The following is an 18,342-nucleotide window of genomic DNA, read 5'->3' as shown; positions in this document are numbered from 1 at the left end:
AAAGTTTTATTTTGAATGTTAAAATCGGAAGTCGTTCTATTCCTAATAAGTCTAACTTGACACCGGTATGGTTGTAGTTACTCATTGTGGCTACTAGAGGGCAGCTATACTCGTAATTTTTAATACATACATGTAGTGATCATGTATGCTTCACATTAATGGTTAGTAAATGTTATAAAACTAGTGAAACAACTCGTGATTAATACAATTATGACAAATATGGATGCCATCATTGTGTTTGTAATACTCACAACAATACTGATGTGTACATGCTGATATCAATAACGTTTTAACTAACAGTAATACAGTGTAAAGCCAGGAAATTAAATTGAGTGTTGCAGTTCCTCACTGTGACCACTGGGTGGCGGTAAACATTCATGGTTGTAAATCATAGACTGTAATATATACAGTCGATGTTGTAAATGCACGGTCAGTCAAGTTCACTAGTGTTAGGACAGATACAATATACAACGTGAACCTTCAAAATAAAACTATTAACACCAGTGAGAAACGGAAACCACCGATGCGGGTTTTTAACGATAGGGGGCAACGTTAAGCGTTTTGGGATACGGTTTGCCGGAAACTCTTTCCAAGAAAAAGAAGAAGAAGACCACAACGAAGAAGTAAACCCGCGAGACGCAAGCAACAACCATGAAACGTTAACGTTATTTCAAATTCATAAAAGAAGAGTTTACTGTTAAGAGCATCATTGTTTTTATAGATTAATTAAAAAAAAATACATCTAAGACATAATGCGTACTTGTACACAAACGCGTGCGACGTGATAGCATGACAAAACAAATCCAAAGTTGAAATGTTTTACTCACACTAGCTAGTTCGTTGTTTCTGAAGAAAGTCCAAGAACATGGAGGAAATTAGGATGGAATCAGACTCAGCCGAGATTTCGGGATCCGCACCACAACAAGGGGTTGCTGATGCTTGGGAAACTGTCACTTCAGCTTTGGTGAGTGGGCTTTATCACTGGACTCACGTAGCGAGCATGAAGGGAACCCAAGTCGCTACCGGACTGCATTCAAATATTTCATGACTGAATGATTACTTTCTTGTAGTAATGGCCCATACCCGGTGGGACATGACGTAGGACAGTTCACTAATTAGTAGGATGTATTCACATTGAATTCGGCATACATGTAACGCTGTCTTTGCCTTTCTCTGTCTTCCTGTTGGGTCTTTTTTAATCTGTCTGTATATATTTAGTCTAACGTTACAAGCTGTTTGCTGCGTCTCCGTGCACAAAAAAAAAAAAGTCCAGACCAAAACCAAGGACAGTTTACTTAGATTCAGGATCAGGTCTTGAGTTGAAGTCAACCACATACAGATGGCTCTATCCCTGGCAAGCACACCTTGAAAAGTGTCCAGTGTATGAAATGTCTTTGGCCGGGCATCTTCTAGTTTTTCATTTGAGATAATCATGGACAGATTAGTACATTTATAGATATTGGATTGCACACTACAGCCCTGTAGTGACTGTACTGACTTATCTTGGTCTATTTTTTTTAGGTGTCTCCTGGCTGCTCGGTGACAGAGCAGAGCCTCTCAGACTCGTTGGCCCTGCTGTGTAGTCAGGGTCTGGGCCGGCTGCTGGGCGGCTGGCTGCTGGAGACTTTGCAGTTGCGTCTGTCCTCTATTGTGGTTCCCGAGTTCTGGTCTGGGCTGAAACAGCCGGAGAACGAGCTGGAGGAGAGAGGCAGGGCCTGGGTTCTCCTCACTGCCTTTCGGACTCTATTAGGCCGACTGGAACCTTTCCTTGGCAAGTAGAAGAAAAAAAAATGTAGTCGATAAGTTCAGTACTGATTTATATCAGGGCAGCAACATTATTCAAACATCCCCTCTTCTTCCTCCTCGTAGGTGGTTTGGAGAGGCTGGGGACGTGGCAGGACGAGGGCCGTGCCAGTCTCTGTGGCCCGGGACCTGGGGGCCTCCAGGAGCGGGCCTTTACCATCATCAGGGCCCTCCTCCTCTTCTCCCCCTCCCCTGTTCTCCAGGAGCGAGTGCTGGAGTTTTACAGCAGGACCTTCTCCGTCTATATGAACCAGGAGGGGCAGGCCGAGGACGGGGCCGAGGTTTCAGACGGCCCCGAGCGAGGGGTCTGTTCAGGCTGCGGGGTCCCAACACAGCAGTGCTGGTGTAAGGAGGCCCTGGAGCAGCTGCAGGAGCTCAGCCACATACTGTGAGTGGACAAATAACACACTGCTGACCATTTCTAATGCACACATAATTCATAGCTTTTCTAATATTTAGAATGTTATGTAAGAAAACTGTTTTGTCAATACCCTCTGCTGCACTAATCAACACTTTTGTGTTGACAGTGGATGAAATGATTTGTTGGTTTGGGAGAAGAAAAAATACAGAATAATAATTATTTTTTTTTTTATGAATGGTATTATATTAACACAAAACGACACTATGCATGTCATGTATGTGTTATGTGCTTCTTATGAGCATGAATGGTTGATTTATTTGATGTGGTTGTAGTTCCAAACTGCAGCTGCTGGAGTGGGTCAGCTCCGAGGCCGTCACCTCCATCCTCCACAAGCTCATCGAGCAGCGAATGGAGCAGCACTGCAGGGGCGAATACGAACGCTCCTTCCTGCTGGAGTTCCAGAAGGTAAAACATGGACCTGTGAATGTTACGTTAAGTCTTGTCTGGATCAACCCCTCATTAGCAGTTTGCTTTTAAGTGCCTTCATTTTGAATACGTTTTGTGTGAGCAGTGGCTGGAGCTGGTGCTAGGCTGGCTGAGCAAAGTGTTTGCGAGCGAGGTGGACAGAGAAGGTGTGGTACCTGTTCCCAGTGTTCCCAGTGTTCCCAGCGTCCCCAGCATCCAGGCCGGGCAGCCTGGCAGCTCTGTCCTGAAGCAGTGGAGATGCCACATGCACCAGTTCTTCTGCAGGATCTACGTCAACATGAGGATCGAGGAGCTCTTCAGCATAATCAGAGGTGAGAGAGAAAACAGTGTTTTATTGTCGTTATTTTAAGTGTCCCAGCATGTCTCGGAGGTTCGCCTTTGACGATGCTAGGCTAGCAGTTCCCCCCTGCTTCTAGTCTTTGTGCTAAGCTAGGCTAAATACATCCTGGACTTATCTTAAATGAACCTGCTGACCTCTGTTGACCTGAAATCAGGGAAATGTAGTTTAGTTAGAAGAAGAAATGTTTTAATTTTCAACTTTTACATCCCACATTCTACTTGTGCTTATTTTCATGTTCCCCATCTCTTCTTCAGATTTCCCAGAATCTAAAGCAGCCATCGAAGATCTCAAGTTTTGTCTGGAAAGAACCAACCAGCGACAGCAGCTCCTCACCTCATTAAAATCTGCTTTTGAGAGCCGTCTGCTGCATCCGGGTGAGTTGGCTGCTGGAATGAAAGTACTGTACAGTATTTCTTTAGTTATAACACAGCAGCAGGAGGACATATTTTAAATTGAGTTTTGATTGTCCTGTCTTTGTCGTACCATGCATTCTTAGGAGTTCACACATCGGACATCCTCACAGTTTACATCTCGGCCATCAAGGCTCTCAGAGAGCTTGACCCATCCATGGTCATCCTGCAGGTTGCCTGTCAACCAATCCGCAAGTACCTCAGGTGAGTCCATTTATACTCTTAGTTTTTTTTAAACATTATTTTAAACAGGAGATTCAATTGTTTGTTGTCATTTCTAGAAGCGTGCTTCACATGAAGTTAAATTGTTCCTGGCTGATATCTTGAATCTCTCCCTGATCTTTGTGCTCTGCTTTGGTAACAAACTTTATTTATACAGAGCACTCTTTTAACCCGGCATAAAACTTTTGAGCCGATTAAAACAAACCGATAAAATAAGGAAGCTGCCACTTTTCTCATCATTACGGTTGAGTTTTGTTGAAGCTTCTGTGGTGTGTTTAAGGACCCGGGAGGACACGGTGAGGCAGATCGTGGCCGGTCTGACTGGAGACGCTGAGGGCTGCACTGATTTGGCCTCCGAGCTGTCCAGAGGGGACCCGGTGACTCTGGAGATGCAGGACAGTGACGAAGAAGGCAACGACCCAGAGGACTGGACTCCAGACCCGACCGACGCCGTCCCCGGTCAGTAAACGCATTCTTTGTTATTTCTGCTGCTTGTATTCGTCGTCCACTGGATTTTACTGAGTCAAAAAAAAAAAAACTTTTCAGATAAGATGGGCTCAAAACGTAGGTCATCCGACATCATCAGCTTGCTGGTCAGTATCTACGGCAGTAAGGACATCTTCATAGACGAATACAGAGCCGTGCTGGCCGACAGACTGCTGCACCAACTCAACTACAACACTGCCAGGTACAACTGAACAAGCACACTTTGACTAAAAGGTCAGGTTTCTCTTCTTTTTCTCCCCATACATATAATCAAATTAAGTACAGAAATGCCTTAGTATATTCTGCTATCCCACATATATACAAAACATACGAAAACATACCCATCATCAATCATCCCACCAGACCACCACAAAACAAACAAAAAACCTAGAGACAACGTAGTAGAAAATGATAACTTGTATGTTATTTACAAGTTGGAAACGGATAATTACGATAACTAGGATATGACAGGAACCAGCATAATGGCGGGTGGCGCTTCATAGACATTGTTGGAAAAATGTACAAATTTAAATCAATTCACTTTTGTATTTTTTTGTGGAGTTTTTTTGTTTCCGATTGGGCTATGTCCAAAATGTCAACATCTGCGGCTCTTTATATAGTCTTGTCCTGTTTTGTGTGTTTGCAGGGAAATTCGTAACGTGGAGCTGCTGAAGCTCAGGTTTGGGGAGTCACACATGCATTACTGCGAGGTCATGCTGAAGGTAAACACTGCCTGACACAATGTTTAATTTAATGCAGTGTAGTCCCCTTTAAACAGTCCAATGTGCACTTTATAACATGAGATGATACTGTTGACATATGCAACAGATATTTGCTTAGTTTTTTTATATCCTCCTGGGAATCCGTGGAGAATTTAAGTCAGTCTAGTTACAGTATGTAGTTTCCCTACCCTGTCCTAAAGTCAAGTCCCAATACATATTAAAAAACGTTGGACTTTCTGGATGTCTAAGTAGACAAGTAAGTTAAATAAAGTAAAAAGTTGCTGAAATGATTTGTTGAGTTACAGTAAATTGGCATAGTTTGGTTGTTTTTTTTACCTCTGGCTCTGGGCATTTTACAGCCCCAACAATTAATAGATTAATCTAAATGATAGCAGCTAAACTAATCAGTAATAAAAAATGTTTTTAAATTGTCAGCCCTAGCTGACGTCACACATCCCTTCCTTCTGTCTTGTGTCCAGGACATGGCAGACTCTCGGAGGATCAACAGTAACATCCGCGAGGAGGAATCGAGGCTGAGCGAGGAGGAGCAGCCGTCTCTGTCCCTGTCCTCCATCATCCTGTCCTCTGAGTTCTGGCCTTCGCTAAAGGAGGAGAAGCTGGAGCTCCCTCCGCTCATCGGCCAGGCCATGGAGGCCTACACACACCGCTACGAGAAACTCAAGGTGGAGTTCACCTGCCGCCATTGGCTGTTCTGTTTGTTACACCAGGGTGGTTCTGCATGTTTTAGATTTTTATAAGTGTATCACCACTTCTTAGTTCCTTTCTTTTTCATTCTTTTTATACAATCTGAAAATCAACTGGTAAAGTTCAGACATGAAACTTGATGCAGCTGATTTATTTTTTGCCTTAGGGATAATCATCACATGGAAATGCAGTTAGTTTTTTTTTTTTTTTTTTTTTTTTTTTACACAGGGGCTCTTTGAAAACCTTCACTGACAGCTGAGGTTTCAGAGTTGGCTGCTAAACAGAAACATTTTAAATGCTAGAAACAACTTGCATTACACATCGTACCATTTTCAGCCTCCATGTTTGCTAATAGCTTCCTCAGGATTAGATTCTGAGACAACACCACAGCAGCTCATGACTTGTTCTTTTACACACCACTACAAAAACTTAAAAAAAAGCAGTTTGACTTGCTCTCACAGTGTCGTGCTTGCAGTTATCTCTCTTTCTGTCATGAGCTTTTTTTGTGTGTGTGTGACTAGTTTAGCAATCAGTACTTCATGTATAATTATTTTAGACACCACAACATACCCATCGCTGTGCTGGTCTATATTGAAACTTGTCTTCTGTGTTTCAGGCCATGAGGACGCTGAGCTGGAAGCCTCACCTGGGCTCAGTCACTCTGGACCTGGAGCTGGAGGACCGCACCCTCACCAACCTCACTGTCTCCCCCATCCACGCTGCCATCATCATGCACTTCCAGGAGAAAAGTACCATCTTTCATTTTAAAACTGATTTCATGTCTTCGTTTGTTTTCCTCTGTAATTAATGGATTTATTATATTTTGTCTATGCCCCAGAAATGTGGCAAATTAGGATCTGGTCAGGTGTTTTCCATGAGGGCTCATGTAGTCATATTGTGGCTGATAGTAACTACTCTTCCAGAATAAACAGAAGTTACTATTTCTCAAACTTTGCTGAATTTACTAAATTAAATTACAACCAGAAATTAGGATAATTTAAATAGTTACATGTCCATTCAAAAACATTCCACCTCACCTTTTTTTTTTTTTTAACGGACTGGTTGCCTATTTGTCATCCACAAGGTTCTTGGACGCTGGAGGAGCTAAGCGTGAAGCTGGGCGCCCCGAAGGAGCTGGTGCACAGGAAGCTGGCTCTGTGGCAGCAGCACGGCGTGCTGAGGGAGGAGGCGGGAGGCCGCTATTACGTGGTGGAGACGGGCTCGTCCAAAGAGAAGATGGAGAGAGGCGTGATGCTGATCGACAGCGATGAGGAGAGGGACTCTAACACAACCACCCAGTCTGAGCAGAGGGAGGAGAAGCTGCAGGTGCTTACCACACACACACACGATAAATATGAGTACCTGAAGACGCATTTTAAAACGCTCATTTTCTGTCTCGCCAGTTGTTCTGGGCCTACATCCAGGCCATGCTGACCAACCTGGACAGCATGACGCTGGACCGCATCCACTCTATGCTCCGGATGTTCGTTGCCACGGGACCCGTTGTCACAGAGATGGACGTCAACGAGCTGGAGGCCTTCCTGCAGAGGAAGGTCAGGGAGCATCAGCTGATGGTCTCTGCAGGTGTCTACAGACTCCCCAAATCCAACTGATGAAGAGGAGCATGAAAGCGAAACAAGGAGAAAAAAACTGCTCAAGTGTGATGCTGCATTCAGGTGCTGATGGGAAGGAACACTACTTAAACTTCTAAATGCAGATATCAGTAAATTCCTGTTTGTTCTGCAGACAGACCCTGTTTTTTCAGATCAATTCTGACATCAACCCACAAGTAAGTATCAGTAGCTGAAAGAAGGGGAAGTTCTTCACTTTCAAAGTAATCCAACAAAATTTCCACCAGCGTGTCAAACTGGATTTTCATGTGAAATGAATGCAGCATAATTTTATGAGGGCTAGTCCTCTAAAGGTTTGTTTTTTTCAAAATAAAAGCACTTCCACCCCCTTTAGCATCAGTGCAGACAGTTTTGATGCTGCAGCCACAGTTGTTGTGAAGTTATTGGTGTTGAACACAGACGTACGTATAATACTAATGTATTATAATTATAAAAGCTCTTAAATGTCTCCTGTGTGTTTGTCTGAACTGAGTCAACCAGGGACAAAACATTTTTACTTACAAATCGATATTTCGAATATCGAATATTACTGTGTAACAAAATATGAACACCACACAAGGGTTAAAGGTCCCATATCGCCAAAACTGAAGTAAATTGTCTTTTTTGATTATAAAGCAGGTCAAGGTGCTATATTAATACTGTAAAAGTATCAAAACGCTCAATCCACAGAAACGCACACAGCCCGTATTCAGAAGCTGTGCCTTTAAGCGAGCCGTCAGGACTTCCGTACGGCTATGAGGTCACAACTATCCTATATATAGGTAGGAAATGCCGCTATGGTTGAAATGACGGAGTAGAGACTCAGAGTGCAGATGCTGAAGACCCGGAAACGCTTACCAATCAGGTGTTCGTATTTTAAATTCTAGTGAAAACCATTTGATTTGATGGTGTAGCATTGAAGAAAAAGGGTTAAACTCACTCAGCGCATTATGTAGATAAAATGTACATTGCATGTACATTTTTTAGATAACTTACAGGCAAATCTAAGGTAGAAGGTGTTGAATTATGAATTGGTTTAAATAGGTTGATCCTCTTCATAAGTAAACCTTGGAATTATGGTTCTATATACTATATATATTGTGATACAAACAGGAACTCTGGATTTATTGCTTTATTTGGATTTGGACACATTTGCTAGGCAACAGATTTATATTTAAAAAAAACATACATTTTGGGCTTGTAATTTGTCGGGGTTACACACATACTGTAGTCTTGGATTATTACTGGCCTCATTTGAACTGAAATAAGGTATACAGACGGAGTGCACTCATCACACCTGTTAGTGTGTCAAGGTTACAATTTAGTAACTGCAACCAGTTCCCTTTCATTAAGTTTACTGTATTAAGAAAAAACACAACTAAAACATCGGCACATAACAGTGGTTCATTAGCACAAAGTTAAAAGACCGTACTAGAGTTTTTGTATGTTTTAGCTCATTCACCACGATCACACACAGTTCTACATTTCAAAACAGATTGTTGTGGTTTTAATCAACTGTACAGGCAGCAGTTGTTTTCTTGTTCTTTGTCTAGTTATTTATATCACTACAATATTAAAATCAACTTGCAGAGACTTGAAAATGAATTGAGTTAGTTTACATCATGATTGCTCTGACTCTTTTAGTAATGTTACTCCTTTGTGGAAATGTAGTGCAGACTCTTCACTTTTTTTTTTTAATCATGTTTTGTGATGGATTGTAATCAGATGGTTACTAGATTAAGAAGAGTCATTAGTTGTAGTCCTGTAACAAACAGTAATAATTTAGTTATTCTTGGAACCACAGTAGGTAGTTGGGCTAAAAGATCGTCAATTAAAATCAGAAATGTTTGTGAATATGCTCTTAATGTCATGGCACCTGTCCGATAAGGTTTTTGTTTCAATAGAAATTTGAATGATGATTGGCACTAATGCAAAGGCCAAGGGATACTGAAAATATTATGGATTTATGGGAAGCATTTTCAACAGCAATCTGTATAGTAATCTGGGCAGTTAGTAGCAGAGATGACTCACCGACCAACCTCTCCATCATCAGACCCTACTGCCAGCAGAGCAAAAATTTGAAAAACACTACAGAATACTTTAAATGTGATTCGTAGTAAATGGGCTAAAAATTAAAAAAAAAACCAGAATGATCCTTTAACTCATGTAACCTCCCAGCTGCTACATGCAGTCAGTGCTGACAGACTATAAATCCCTCTGCCTCAGTTCCATTCACGACCAGCAGTTAGGCAGAACTACCTGCCGTCTGTTGGTTGGTAACTTGGTGTAGTAAATAGCGAACGACAGTTTCAAACACTCACATCTGCAGTTTGAAACAGAACACTTTTCTTCTAAGGCACGTTTTCCCAATCTTGTTTGAATGCTTCTTGTGTAAGCGATGAGCGCTATGTAGCTGTGATGTCAGTTTGGGGCTCAGCAGCATTTCTTTCCTCTCTTCCTGCGGTCTCTGTCTCTGTGGGCGTTGATGTTGACGGTGTCCTTCTCCCGCTCTCGTTCCCTCTCGGCTCTGTTCTGGCTCTGCTTCTTGGCCCGGAGCACCATGTGAGTGAAGGCCATGAACATCTGAGCAAAGCAACAAGCCACACTGAGTCTTCAGAGCTTTTGGAAAATGTTGCAACAGCTAGTGGATTAATCAATTAGTCAATTGACAGAGCATTCATCTGCAACTAAACTATTTGTTCCGGTAATTCTTTAAGGTTAAATTCCCAAACATTTAATCTCAAATGTGAATATTTCCTGTTTTTTTAAAGTATTTTTTATAAAAGAAAATTGAACAGTTTGGGGTTTGGAGTGTTGGCTCAACGAAACAAGCAATCCAAACCCAAATGTGAGGGGCATTTTCACTAATATAAAAATAATCTGCAGATTATTCTGTAATATAATAATTAATTGCAGCCCTAAAATTGTACAAAAGGAAACATGAATCAACACATGCAAATATGCTTTTAGTAACATTAGAAGAAATCTCAAATACAACCTAAAGGGAATTTTATATGAAATTATATTACACTTACCTCTTCTACGTTTACGTTCTCTTTGGCACTGGTTTCGAACACCCGAACCCCCATTGACTCCCCAAAACGCACAGCATCCTGGGTGTCCACCTGTTTCCTGGCAGGGTCGTCATTTTTGTTTCCCACTGAGAGAGTGAGCAGGAAAAGTTATTTTTATTTCTACTCTTTCAGGACAGGCGCAGGCTGGTACAATCTGACCATTTTATTGTTTTTAATCAAAGTGCATAAAAAGCCTACACCAACTATACTTACTGTTTAGACCTCCACTCCGAAAAAGTGTTAAAACTCCTTAAGTGTCAAACTTTTATACTTGGGTGTAGTAGTGTTTCTTTGATTAAAATAACCAGGCTGAACTTCCTTCATTTGTTTTTAGAATCTCACAGTTTAGACAGTTACAGAACACAGCCTTTTCATTAGCAGGAACTTTTCCACAGACATTTTTTTTTACTCAGGAACCTTTTTTTTTTATTTTAACCACAGTGGGTCCTAAAAAGTCCCTGCTCCCTAGGCAGCACTTGAGCAAGCAATGAGACTGTCCAACCAATACATGTGTCGGTCTGAACGTTTAACAACACTCCAGCGTGCAGATAACATGAAAATACGAAACTCGCATTAATACGGTTGACTCACCTAGAATCTTGCAGACGTTGTCACAGTTCTGGGAGATTTCATTTAACCACCTCTTAACATTTACAAACGACTCTGGATTTGTCACGTCATAAACAATAATGACCCCGTGGGTGTTTCTGTAGTACCTGAACAAAGAAAGATGAAAAAAATAGAGTGATACACCGCCAGGCTAAAATGAAAGTGAGGAAAATTCCTGAACATAAAACAAGTTTTGGCCTGTGGATGATTACGTTGATGTGATGGTTCTGAATCTCTCCTGGCCCGCTGTGTCCCAGATTTGCAGCTTAACCCGCTCTCCATCAATGTCCACTGTTCGGATCTTAAAGTCGACACCGATGGTGGTGATGTAGCTGCCTGCAGGAGACCGGCGGACCATCAAAAGTCAGAATAACAAGACAACACAGACTCCCCTGTACTGCATCTGTATGCAACATTAATATGCATAACATTCACTTCAGTATCAACAGAACATACTTTTTTCCTCCATAATGTAGTACATCGCCACAGCAAAGATTGTGCATCCATCAATTGCATATGTTTATATGATGCTATCAAATTATCAGGAGTGTCAAATTATCTAGGTTAGGTGCAATTATATTCATGACAGTAATGGCTCCAAGAAGTTAACAATTTGTGAAACCCCTTTTTTTTTTATTAATTGTTAAAAAAATGTTGGTGGGTGCAAAAATGAAATAACTTTAAGGGGACTTTGTGATCCTTGCTGATGCAGCTGCATGCCTTTGTTGCCCATTAAGGCTCCTTCACAGCCATGCCCCATCTATACAGATGTTGTCAAGACTGTTTGACTGATTGACATCTGTCTCACTCTCCTATTAGTTTAGTCACACCTTACAAACTCCCAGTGTAGCTCCACTCACCTTCCACTAGAGCCCAGTCTAATGAGGCAAAATAACTGCATGGCATGCAGAGCCTTTACATGGAGATTGCAATAAATGTGTTTTCTGCCAAATGGGAATAGCTTTGTATGTCAGATATTTTAATTCAAACAATATGTTTGAGGAAGTCATTCTTAATCAAAAGGTTTTATATGTCCACCCTTCCAAAATGTCTGCATGTTGTCCAAAACGTTGCCTTCCTCTGGGGCACCTGACATGTTAGGGCAGCTCTGCTTACCCAGATAAGATGACTTGACTTGATTAAAATGCTTTTACTTCTCTGCCTAAAAGAAGAGCCTAAGTGAGAGCCTAGAGTGTGTTACTCTGGGGATTTTTGTCCAGTTAGGACTGATTTTCTACTAATAAATATGGAGGCGTTTACTGTGATGTGACTTGCAGCAAACTGTGGTAACTCACCAGAGAAGGAGTTGTCTGCAAAGCGAAGCAGAAGACTGCTTTTCCCGACACCTGAGAGACAAAAAGATCAGAGGGAAAAGATTAGCAAGTAACTTGCTCTGAGGAATTAAATGTTCCCAAACAGGAACAGACAAGCCAGTCATACCTAGGTTTCCAGGATAAGGAAAGTGAAACAAAGCGAGAAATACGGGCAAAGGTTGAACTCATACTGGAGACAAATGAGCTTGAAGTGTGTGATTAAAAAGAGACAACAATCCTTAAAAAATCCTGCCTAAATAATCTGCTGAAACCTTCCCTGAGAGAACCAGTGGGAACTTGTTCAAAAGAGACGTGACAAATCAGAACAAAGCAGCAGCAGGCTGGGAAACATACAGTACAGTATAACCCACAATTATCACAATATTTTAACCTTCAAAAACAAGTGTAACTATAAAGGTATTCATTATAATCCAATGCAATATATGTATAACCAAAGAGGAAAATAAGTCTAAAACGTCTTGCAATTGCTGAATTTATGCAGGTAAAGAGGAAAACACATCTTCAGTGCAACAAAAAGTAATAACTTAATGGTGTCAGAGTATCAAAATCACATTGAATTAAAACACAATATTGATCATTTGTTCCACATTACTATGGAGTCCCAAAAGCAACAAACGCCACTAACAGGCTGCCTGATGAGTCAAAGCATTTTTGAATACATCAATAAATAACGGTTAATTATGGTTTGTTAAAAACAAGCCCAGTTAAGCCCCATCACAGACAAAGCTTGTGGGAACCATTACCAGAAACGGAAACCTGTAACCCTCCGACTACCTGCCCACAAATGACACTGAACGCTGTTAACAGGCAAAAAACGTACAGATGTAGGTGTTGTTTTTTCTAATGATAAAAATCCTCCCTCATTGAAACCGGGAATTATAGGGAAACATTTCAGGAAATATTCTTCAAAGAAACTTCACAAAATTGTTCCACTAAAGGAATGTAAAACCCTGATGATGCTGATATGTTCCCAATCGTATTAATAATGTCACAGAATCAGCTAATGCTGGAACACCCGTCATGTAAGAACAAACAGCCAGCGTTCCAAAGTAATCTGATGTTTTGTGTATTTATATACTAGACTAACAACAAGAATCAGAGCTAGAATTCGTGAAGTATTAGTATCAGTATAAAAGTCAGAATTGATCACATCTAAAAAAACAAAAAAATCCCCAACCTCAGATATGGACAACAGTAGTGAGTGACTACGTCTGATAACTTAGCTCAGAAGCAGTGATGTTTGAACAACGCGGAAGAGTGCGTAGCTTTCGCAGTTTGAAACTTGCTTAAAACAAACGTGGCTGATGCAATCTGAAGTGGTTAACTGCTTTGTTTTGACAGTGAACCAGGAGGTGGCTTGAAACTGGTCTGAACCTCTGCGGGGCATTCCTTTATAATAATTTTCACGGAGTCAGACAGTTTGTGAGTTTCAGAAAGCTATTGCACATTGTAATAAACCTAGATTTGGTTGACTACCAACACATAAACAAAGTGTGTTCATAAAGCACCTTTACTGTCTTACAAATTCATATCAACTCAGCTCTTCAATTATATTCTGCAACATTAACTAGATTAGTGAGGGAAACATATACAAAAACATGTTAAGATAGATGGATGTCTTTTCTTTTTACTTTCTTTATCAAAACCCCCTATCAATAATAGTATCGTACAGGATTTATTATTCTCAAATTTGAAAATCAGCAGAAAACACGCACGCACATGGGTTACAGGAGTATCGAACTAGTGATCCTTTGTGTGGCAGGCAAAAGCTTTCACTGATATGATACTAATATATATATATATATATATATATATATATATATATATATATATATATATATATATATATATATATATATATATATATACACACACACACACACACACAGTATATAGCGCAGAGCCTTAGCAGTGGGGTGGCTTGCATGACTAGCAGGAGTGAGGAGTGATACTAAAGTTAAATAAACCATTTTCACAGTAGACATTTTGACTTGTCAAACACAAGTGAAACCTGTGCTCTTCCTACTATAACAAGTCAAAATGTCTGATCTGAAAAAGGTTATGATAGATGTCTTCTGTGTGTAAAAAAACTCTGCCAGTTTAAGCGATATTTAACTTGTATTTTTCATTTTCCCACAAACTAATGAGAAGCATGCTTTAAAATAAACATATAGCTAATGTTATTGATAGTATAATCTACTTTGCTTCTTTTGTTACTAGTTTCCCAAGTATTGTGTTAAAAAATAAAAGCAGATAAAAGGGCATTCATTTTTGGGCTTCCTGTGCATTACAGAAAAACTTTGGGAACCACTGAATTCATGTATTCACTTGCAGGCGGCCTATTAATGCCATTTGTCACTTCTGGGACCCTAGAAACAACATGCTTTGACTTCAGATGAAGGCCTAAATAAATTTAATAAAATGCACTAACTGGAGTCTCCAATGATGAGCAGTTTGAAGAGATGATTGTAGTCCTTTCCCGCCATTTGGAAGGCCTCTTACTGTATTTCCAAGTAAAATCAGTTTCATAGGAGGAGGTGATATTCCTGATCTCCCCAGTGTTTTTGATTTTTTTCACCTCCCAATGCTACGAGCTCAGAGTAGCACAAGAGTTTGTCCAAAAATCACAGGCATTCCTGTGCCAACAAGAGGACATTCCAGTCGAATTTCTGCACCTTTTTAGTTTTGGTTTATCCTTTGAGTTTCAGTTCAGAAGTTCACATCATTCAGTGTGGATTCACAGTGAAACCACAGCTGCCAGAAGAAAACAGACCGTTTCTGAAGAGCTCTGTATGTATGGTTCATGCTTGACGGCTGAGAGCAGCCACGTGGTTCCACCTTAGTTCCAGTCACACCCACCGACACTCCAGCAGGGGATTTCCAACTTGTGACAACTCATCGGTTTTTATACGCACTCCCTGATTTTTTTACATTCACAGTTCTATCAGTGATGTGTTGACACTCCCTTCTTTCTCCTTTGGATGAAGTCCCACATTGAATGTAACGTCTTCACAGAGGTCTATTCATTTAAACACTGAAAGCCACACATTTAAGGCTCTATGATTACAGGGATTTTTGCATTTTGTGGTTGTTGCTCTGACAGCCAAATGGACAGGTGACTTAACAACTGATCACGAATCCACTTATTGCCCTGAACTCCTCCACCACTCATTCATTAACTCCATCCCTTTTTTTTAAAGAAGCAAGAAGGTGAGACGTTCTCCTTTTTTTCACTGCAGTTCAGTAGTAGTTACATCTGCTGAGGTTCCTTTAAGCTGATCCCTTCATTTCACTTCCTGTTCCCAGTTCCTCAGGCGGATAGGTGAAAAATCAACTGTCCCCTGTATCATTACAGGAGGAGGGCTCTAGCTTCTTTCTTCAGCCCAGGTGGAAAGGTGCTAAACAAAGAAAAAGAGAAAAATAATCAGGTTACGAACGTTAAAGGAAAACACATCAATCAGCAGTGCATCATAACCACTGTGCAGTGGTGGACTGTAACTAAGTACATTTACATATGTGGTGTACTTTAGTACAAATACCTCAAATTTGTAATTCAGTATTTTATGTAACTGTTATATCTCAGAGGTGAATATTGTACTTTTTACCCCACTACATTTGTCTGACAGCTTTAGTTACTTTTCAGATGACAGTTTTTCACCCCCTTCCTGTCCAATGAAAACCATGTATCTGCAGATGTGTTGATGTTTAATGTTTGTGATAAACTGAAGGACGGAGTGTTCCTTCATGTGTTGAGAAAGTTCTCCTTCTTCTTAAGCTAAGTAAAGTCTTTAAAAAGCCTCTTGGATCCAGTGGAAAAAGCATCATCACAAAGCTGAAAACAGGGCTATTTTTCTGAGACGTGGTTCTCACAGGAGACAGACGCTACAAACATATGATGATCTTATAGAATTGTATGCATTGCTATAGATTAAACTAGCCAACAGTATATAAAGGAGGTAAAATTATTAGCACAACCATAAACATCTACAGCAATATAATACAACATATACATTAATGCGGCAGTAATATTAACCCAGAAACATCAGATATAATAGGAAAACACTGACAGGGAACATTGCACTATACATACTTTTACTTTAGATACTTTATGGTACATTTCGCTGATTAGACACTTTAAGTAAGGTTTTGAATGCAGGACTTACTGTATAGTGGAGTATTTTCAGTATGGTATTAGTACTTTTACTAAAGTAAAGGATCTGAATACTTCTTCCACCATTGCCACTGTGATTATCAGTTAATTGTTGATTGCTGTATGGAGTGTGTGCCCCTCCTTACCTCCCTCCCTGCTCCTCAAACAACAGCTGAGTCACTAAATATAACTTCCTCATCCTGCTTTATCCACCCCCATTCTTTAACTTAGCTGGGTTAGCTGGGTAGCAACAACAGAACCTCGCTGACAGTCCGACTGTCTAGCTGTCATTGCCTTCCCATGACTGGCACTAAGCTTAATAGGGAAGTAAAACAGTGGAGTTTGGCTAGCTAACGTTGAGACAGTTTTCCATGAAAACAGGAAAGGCTGCAGCTATCTTTAAAAATGATAAATGGGTACTTTCTAAACACTTATTAACGGGGCTTTCACTGAGAGGAAGCCTATATAACAGTTTAATAATTATTTTTAGGGCATATATCAGCGCAGGTTAACACCTTGTACATAATACAATTGACAATATTGTTAAGTCTTAGTCATCATTCAATTTGGCTTAGTTTGAGTCCCCCAAGCTGCATTTGTACTGCTGTGTGAAATAATTTAAAGCAAATTATTTACTAAAAGTCTAATTTAATGCATCATTCTAAATCTAGAGAAGACGAATTTAAGTATAACACCTATACCGTTTGAGAATAAAAGTATTTTCATATATCTAGGTTGAAGACAACGTTTACGCCAAACTTCCCACGAAAATGTCTTATTTTTCGGAAAATGAATTGAATGATGCTACGCTAAGCCTATAAATTATTTGTATGGATATATTAAAAACTTAAAACACGTTCTTCGATTCGGCACAGATTCAAAACACAAATGTGGCCTTGTGTGGACGTTGAACTATTTCAATTGTCACTTATATTTGGGCTAACGTAACATAACGTTACGTCGTTGGTAGTATTGCATGAGCGGTATGAAACAGCGGATTAAGTACTTACATGCAGACTACTTCAACTGGAGTAGCAACGAGACCATAACAATACATAAAAATAGCGATTCGTGTTAGATAACATTGTGCTAAGAAGCTAAGAAACCTTAAAATCTTCCGGATTTTTTTTCCCAGTCTGGAGTGACGGTCTCTGGGCCTGACCCTGGCCTGCCACTTACTCCCGACACCAAGACGTCAGAAAACTTCTCACTCCTCGGAGAAACTTTAAACTAGACATTTATAAAAAGAAACTTACTTTGGTCAATGAGGTGTACTTGGTGCTCTGTCACTGGGTCATGTTTACAGATCCGCGGTTGACGTTGTTTATGTCCCGTTGAAGTCTGCTAGATCACCGCTTCGGTCGGAATCTCCGCGCCGACCACACCTGACTGTCTGCAGTTGATGACCCACTCTCATCATCTGATGCTGCATTCACGTCATGTGGGAAAAACCTAAAACCGCTGTGCGCCAACTCAGGGCCTACAACTAGATTTTTTTTTTAACTTTATAATTTAGTCCATGTAAGGTTATTCAAAAAAGGACATAAAACAAACGGGAACAGGGTACACAACTAAATAAGAAACAAAAGTGGTTAATCAAGAAATTCTTAGTGTCCACAATTTTGATGGGATTTTTTTTGTCCCTGCAGTGCATCCTCATCTAAGCTACTACGGTCAGCATTTCTAGGCCCGCATAAGTCAAACTATGTTTTAGTCTATGGTCATGAACGGCTGATTAAGCCTGTCCCATGTTAAACACAGATACAGTGCAAACATCAACTCTGACAAATTAGTGACAAAAACATTTCTAATTAAGTCTAGGTCCTTTCTAAAAGGTACAAACATTCAGGTCAGGTCATTTCACTTACATCACAGCTTGAGCTTTAACTCAAAAAGGCTTAAATTTAGTGCTGAATTAGTATTATCTGAGATTTGTGAGAAATTAAACTATCAGTAAAGACACACCTAAACCGCAATTTCGCCATGCCGGTTTCAATATTGCAAGAGCAGTCAAAACCAGTGTCTGGTCA

At 40.4% G+C, this 18,342-nt stretch overlaps 2 protein-coding genes across 3 annotated transcripts; one reads left to right on the top strand and one right to left on the bottom strand.

Moving 5' to 3' along the window:
* Nucleotides 1-576: 576 nt before the first annotated feature.
* On the top strand, nucleotides 577-7,614 carry anapc2 (anaphase promoting complex subunit 2). The gene is made up of 14 exons (XM_031318676.2): nucleotides 577-964; nucleotides 1,522-1,771; nucleotides 1,870-2,191; nucleotides 2,497-2,629; nucleotides 2,736-2,961; nucleotides 3,245-3,364; nucleotides 3,487-3,604; nucleotides 3,903-4,081; nucleotides 4,169-4,310; nucleotides 4,755-4,830; nucleotides 5,310-5,513; nucleotides 6,152-6,284; nucleotides 6,620-6,861; nucleotides 6,939-7,614. Exons 1-14 carry the CDS (start codon nucleotides 866-868, stop codon nucleotides 7,146-7,148), a joined length of 2,454 nt encoding a protein of 817 aa, XP_031174536.2. The 5' UTR covers nucleotides 577-865; the 3' UTR covers nucleotides 7,149-7,614.
* Nucleotides 7,615-8,262: 648 nt separating this feature from the next.
* On the bottom strand, nucleotides 8,263-17,796 carry si:dkey-16l2.16 (ras-related protein Rab-35). 2 transcript variants are annotated; one of them, XR_004896152.1, is made up of 8 exons: nucleotides 17,569-17,796; nucleotides 14,594-15,560; nucleotides 12,124-12,174; nucleotides 11,041-11,164; nucleotides 10,811-10,935; nucleotides 10,181-10,305; nucleotides 9,449-9,728; nucleotides 8,263-9,409 (listed from the first exon to the last, which is right to left on the bottom strand). XR_004896152.1 is itself a non-coding variant. In XM_031318752.2 (7 exons), exons 2-7 carry the CDS (start codon nucleotides 14,646-14,648, stop codon nucleotides 9,579-9,581), a joined length of 630 nt encoding a protein of 209 aa, XP_031174612.1. In that variant the 5' UTR covers nucleotides 14,649-15,560; nucleotides 17,569-17,796; the 3' UTR covers nucleotides 8,263-9,578. The 2 variants fall into 2 exon arrangements, 1 of the variants encoding a protein (XP_031174612.1); XM_031318752.2 differs by having other exon boundaries at nucleotides 8,263-9,728.
* Between the last annotated feature and the right edge of the window lie 546 nt (nucleotides 17,797-18,342).

Source organism: Sander lucioperca, chromosome 21 (genome assembly GCF_008315115.2).
Source record: "Sander lucioperca isolate FBNREF2018 chromosome 21, SLUC_FBN_1.2, whole genome shotgun sequence".
Classification (NCBI taxonomy): domain Eukaryota; kingdom Metazoa; phylum Chordata; class Actinopteri; order Perciformes; family Percidae; genus Sander; species Sander lucioperca.
The sequence above is the reverse complement of the archived record's forward strand: the minus strand, read 5'-3'. Positions and strand labels throughout refer to the sequence as shown.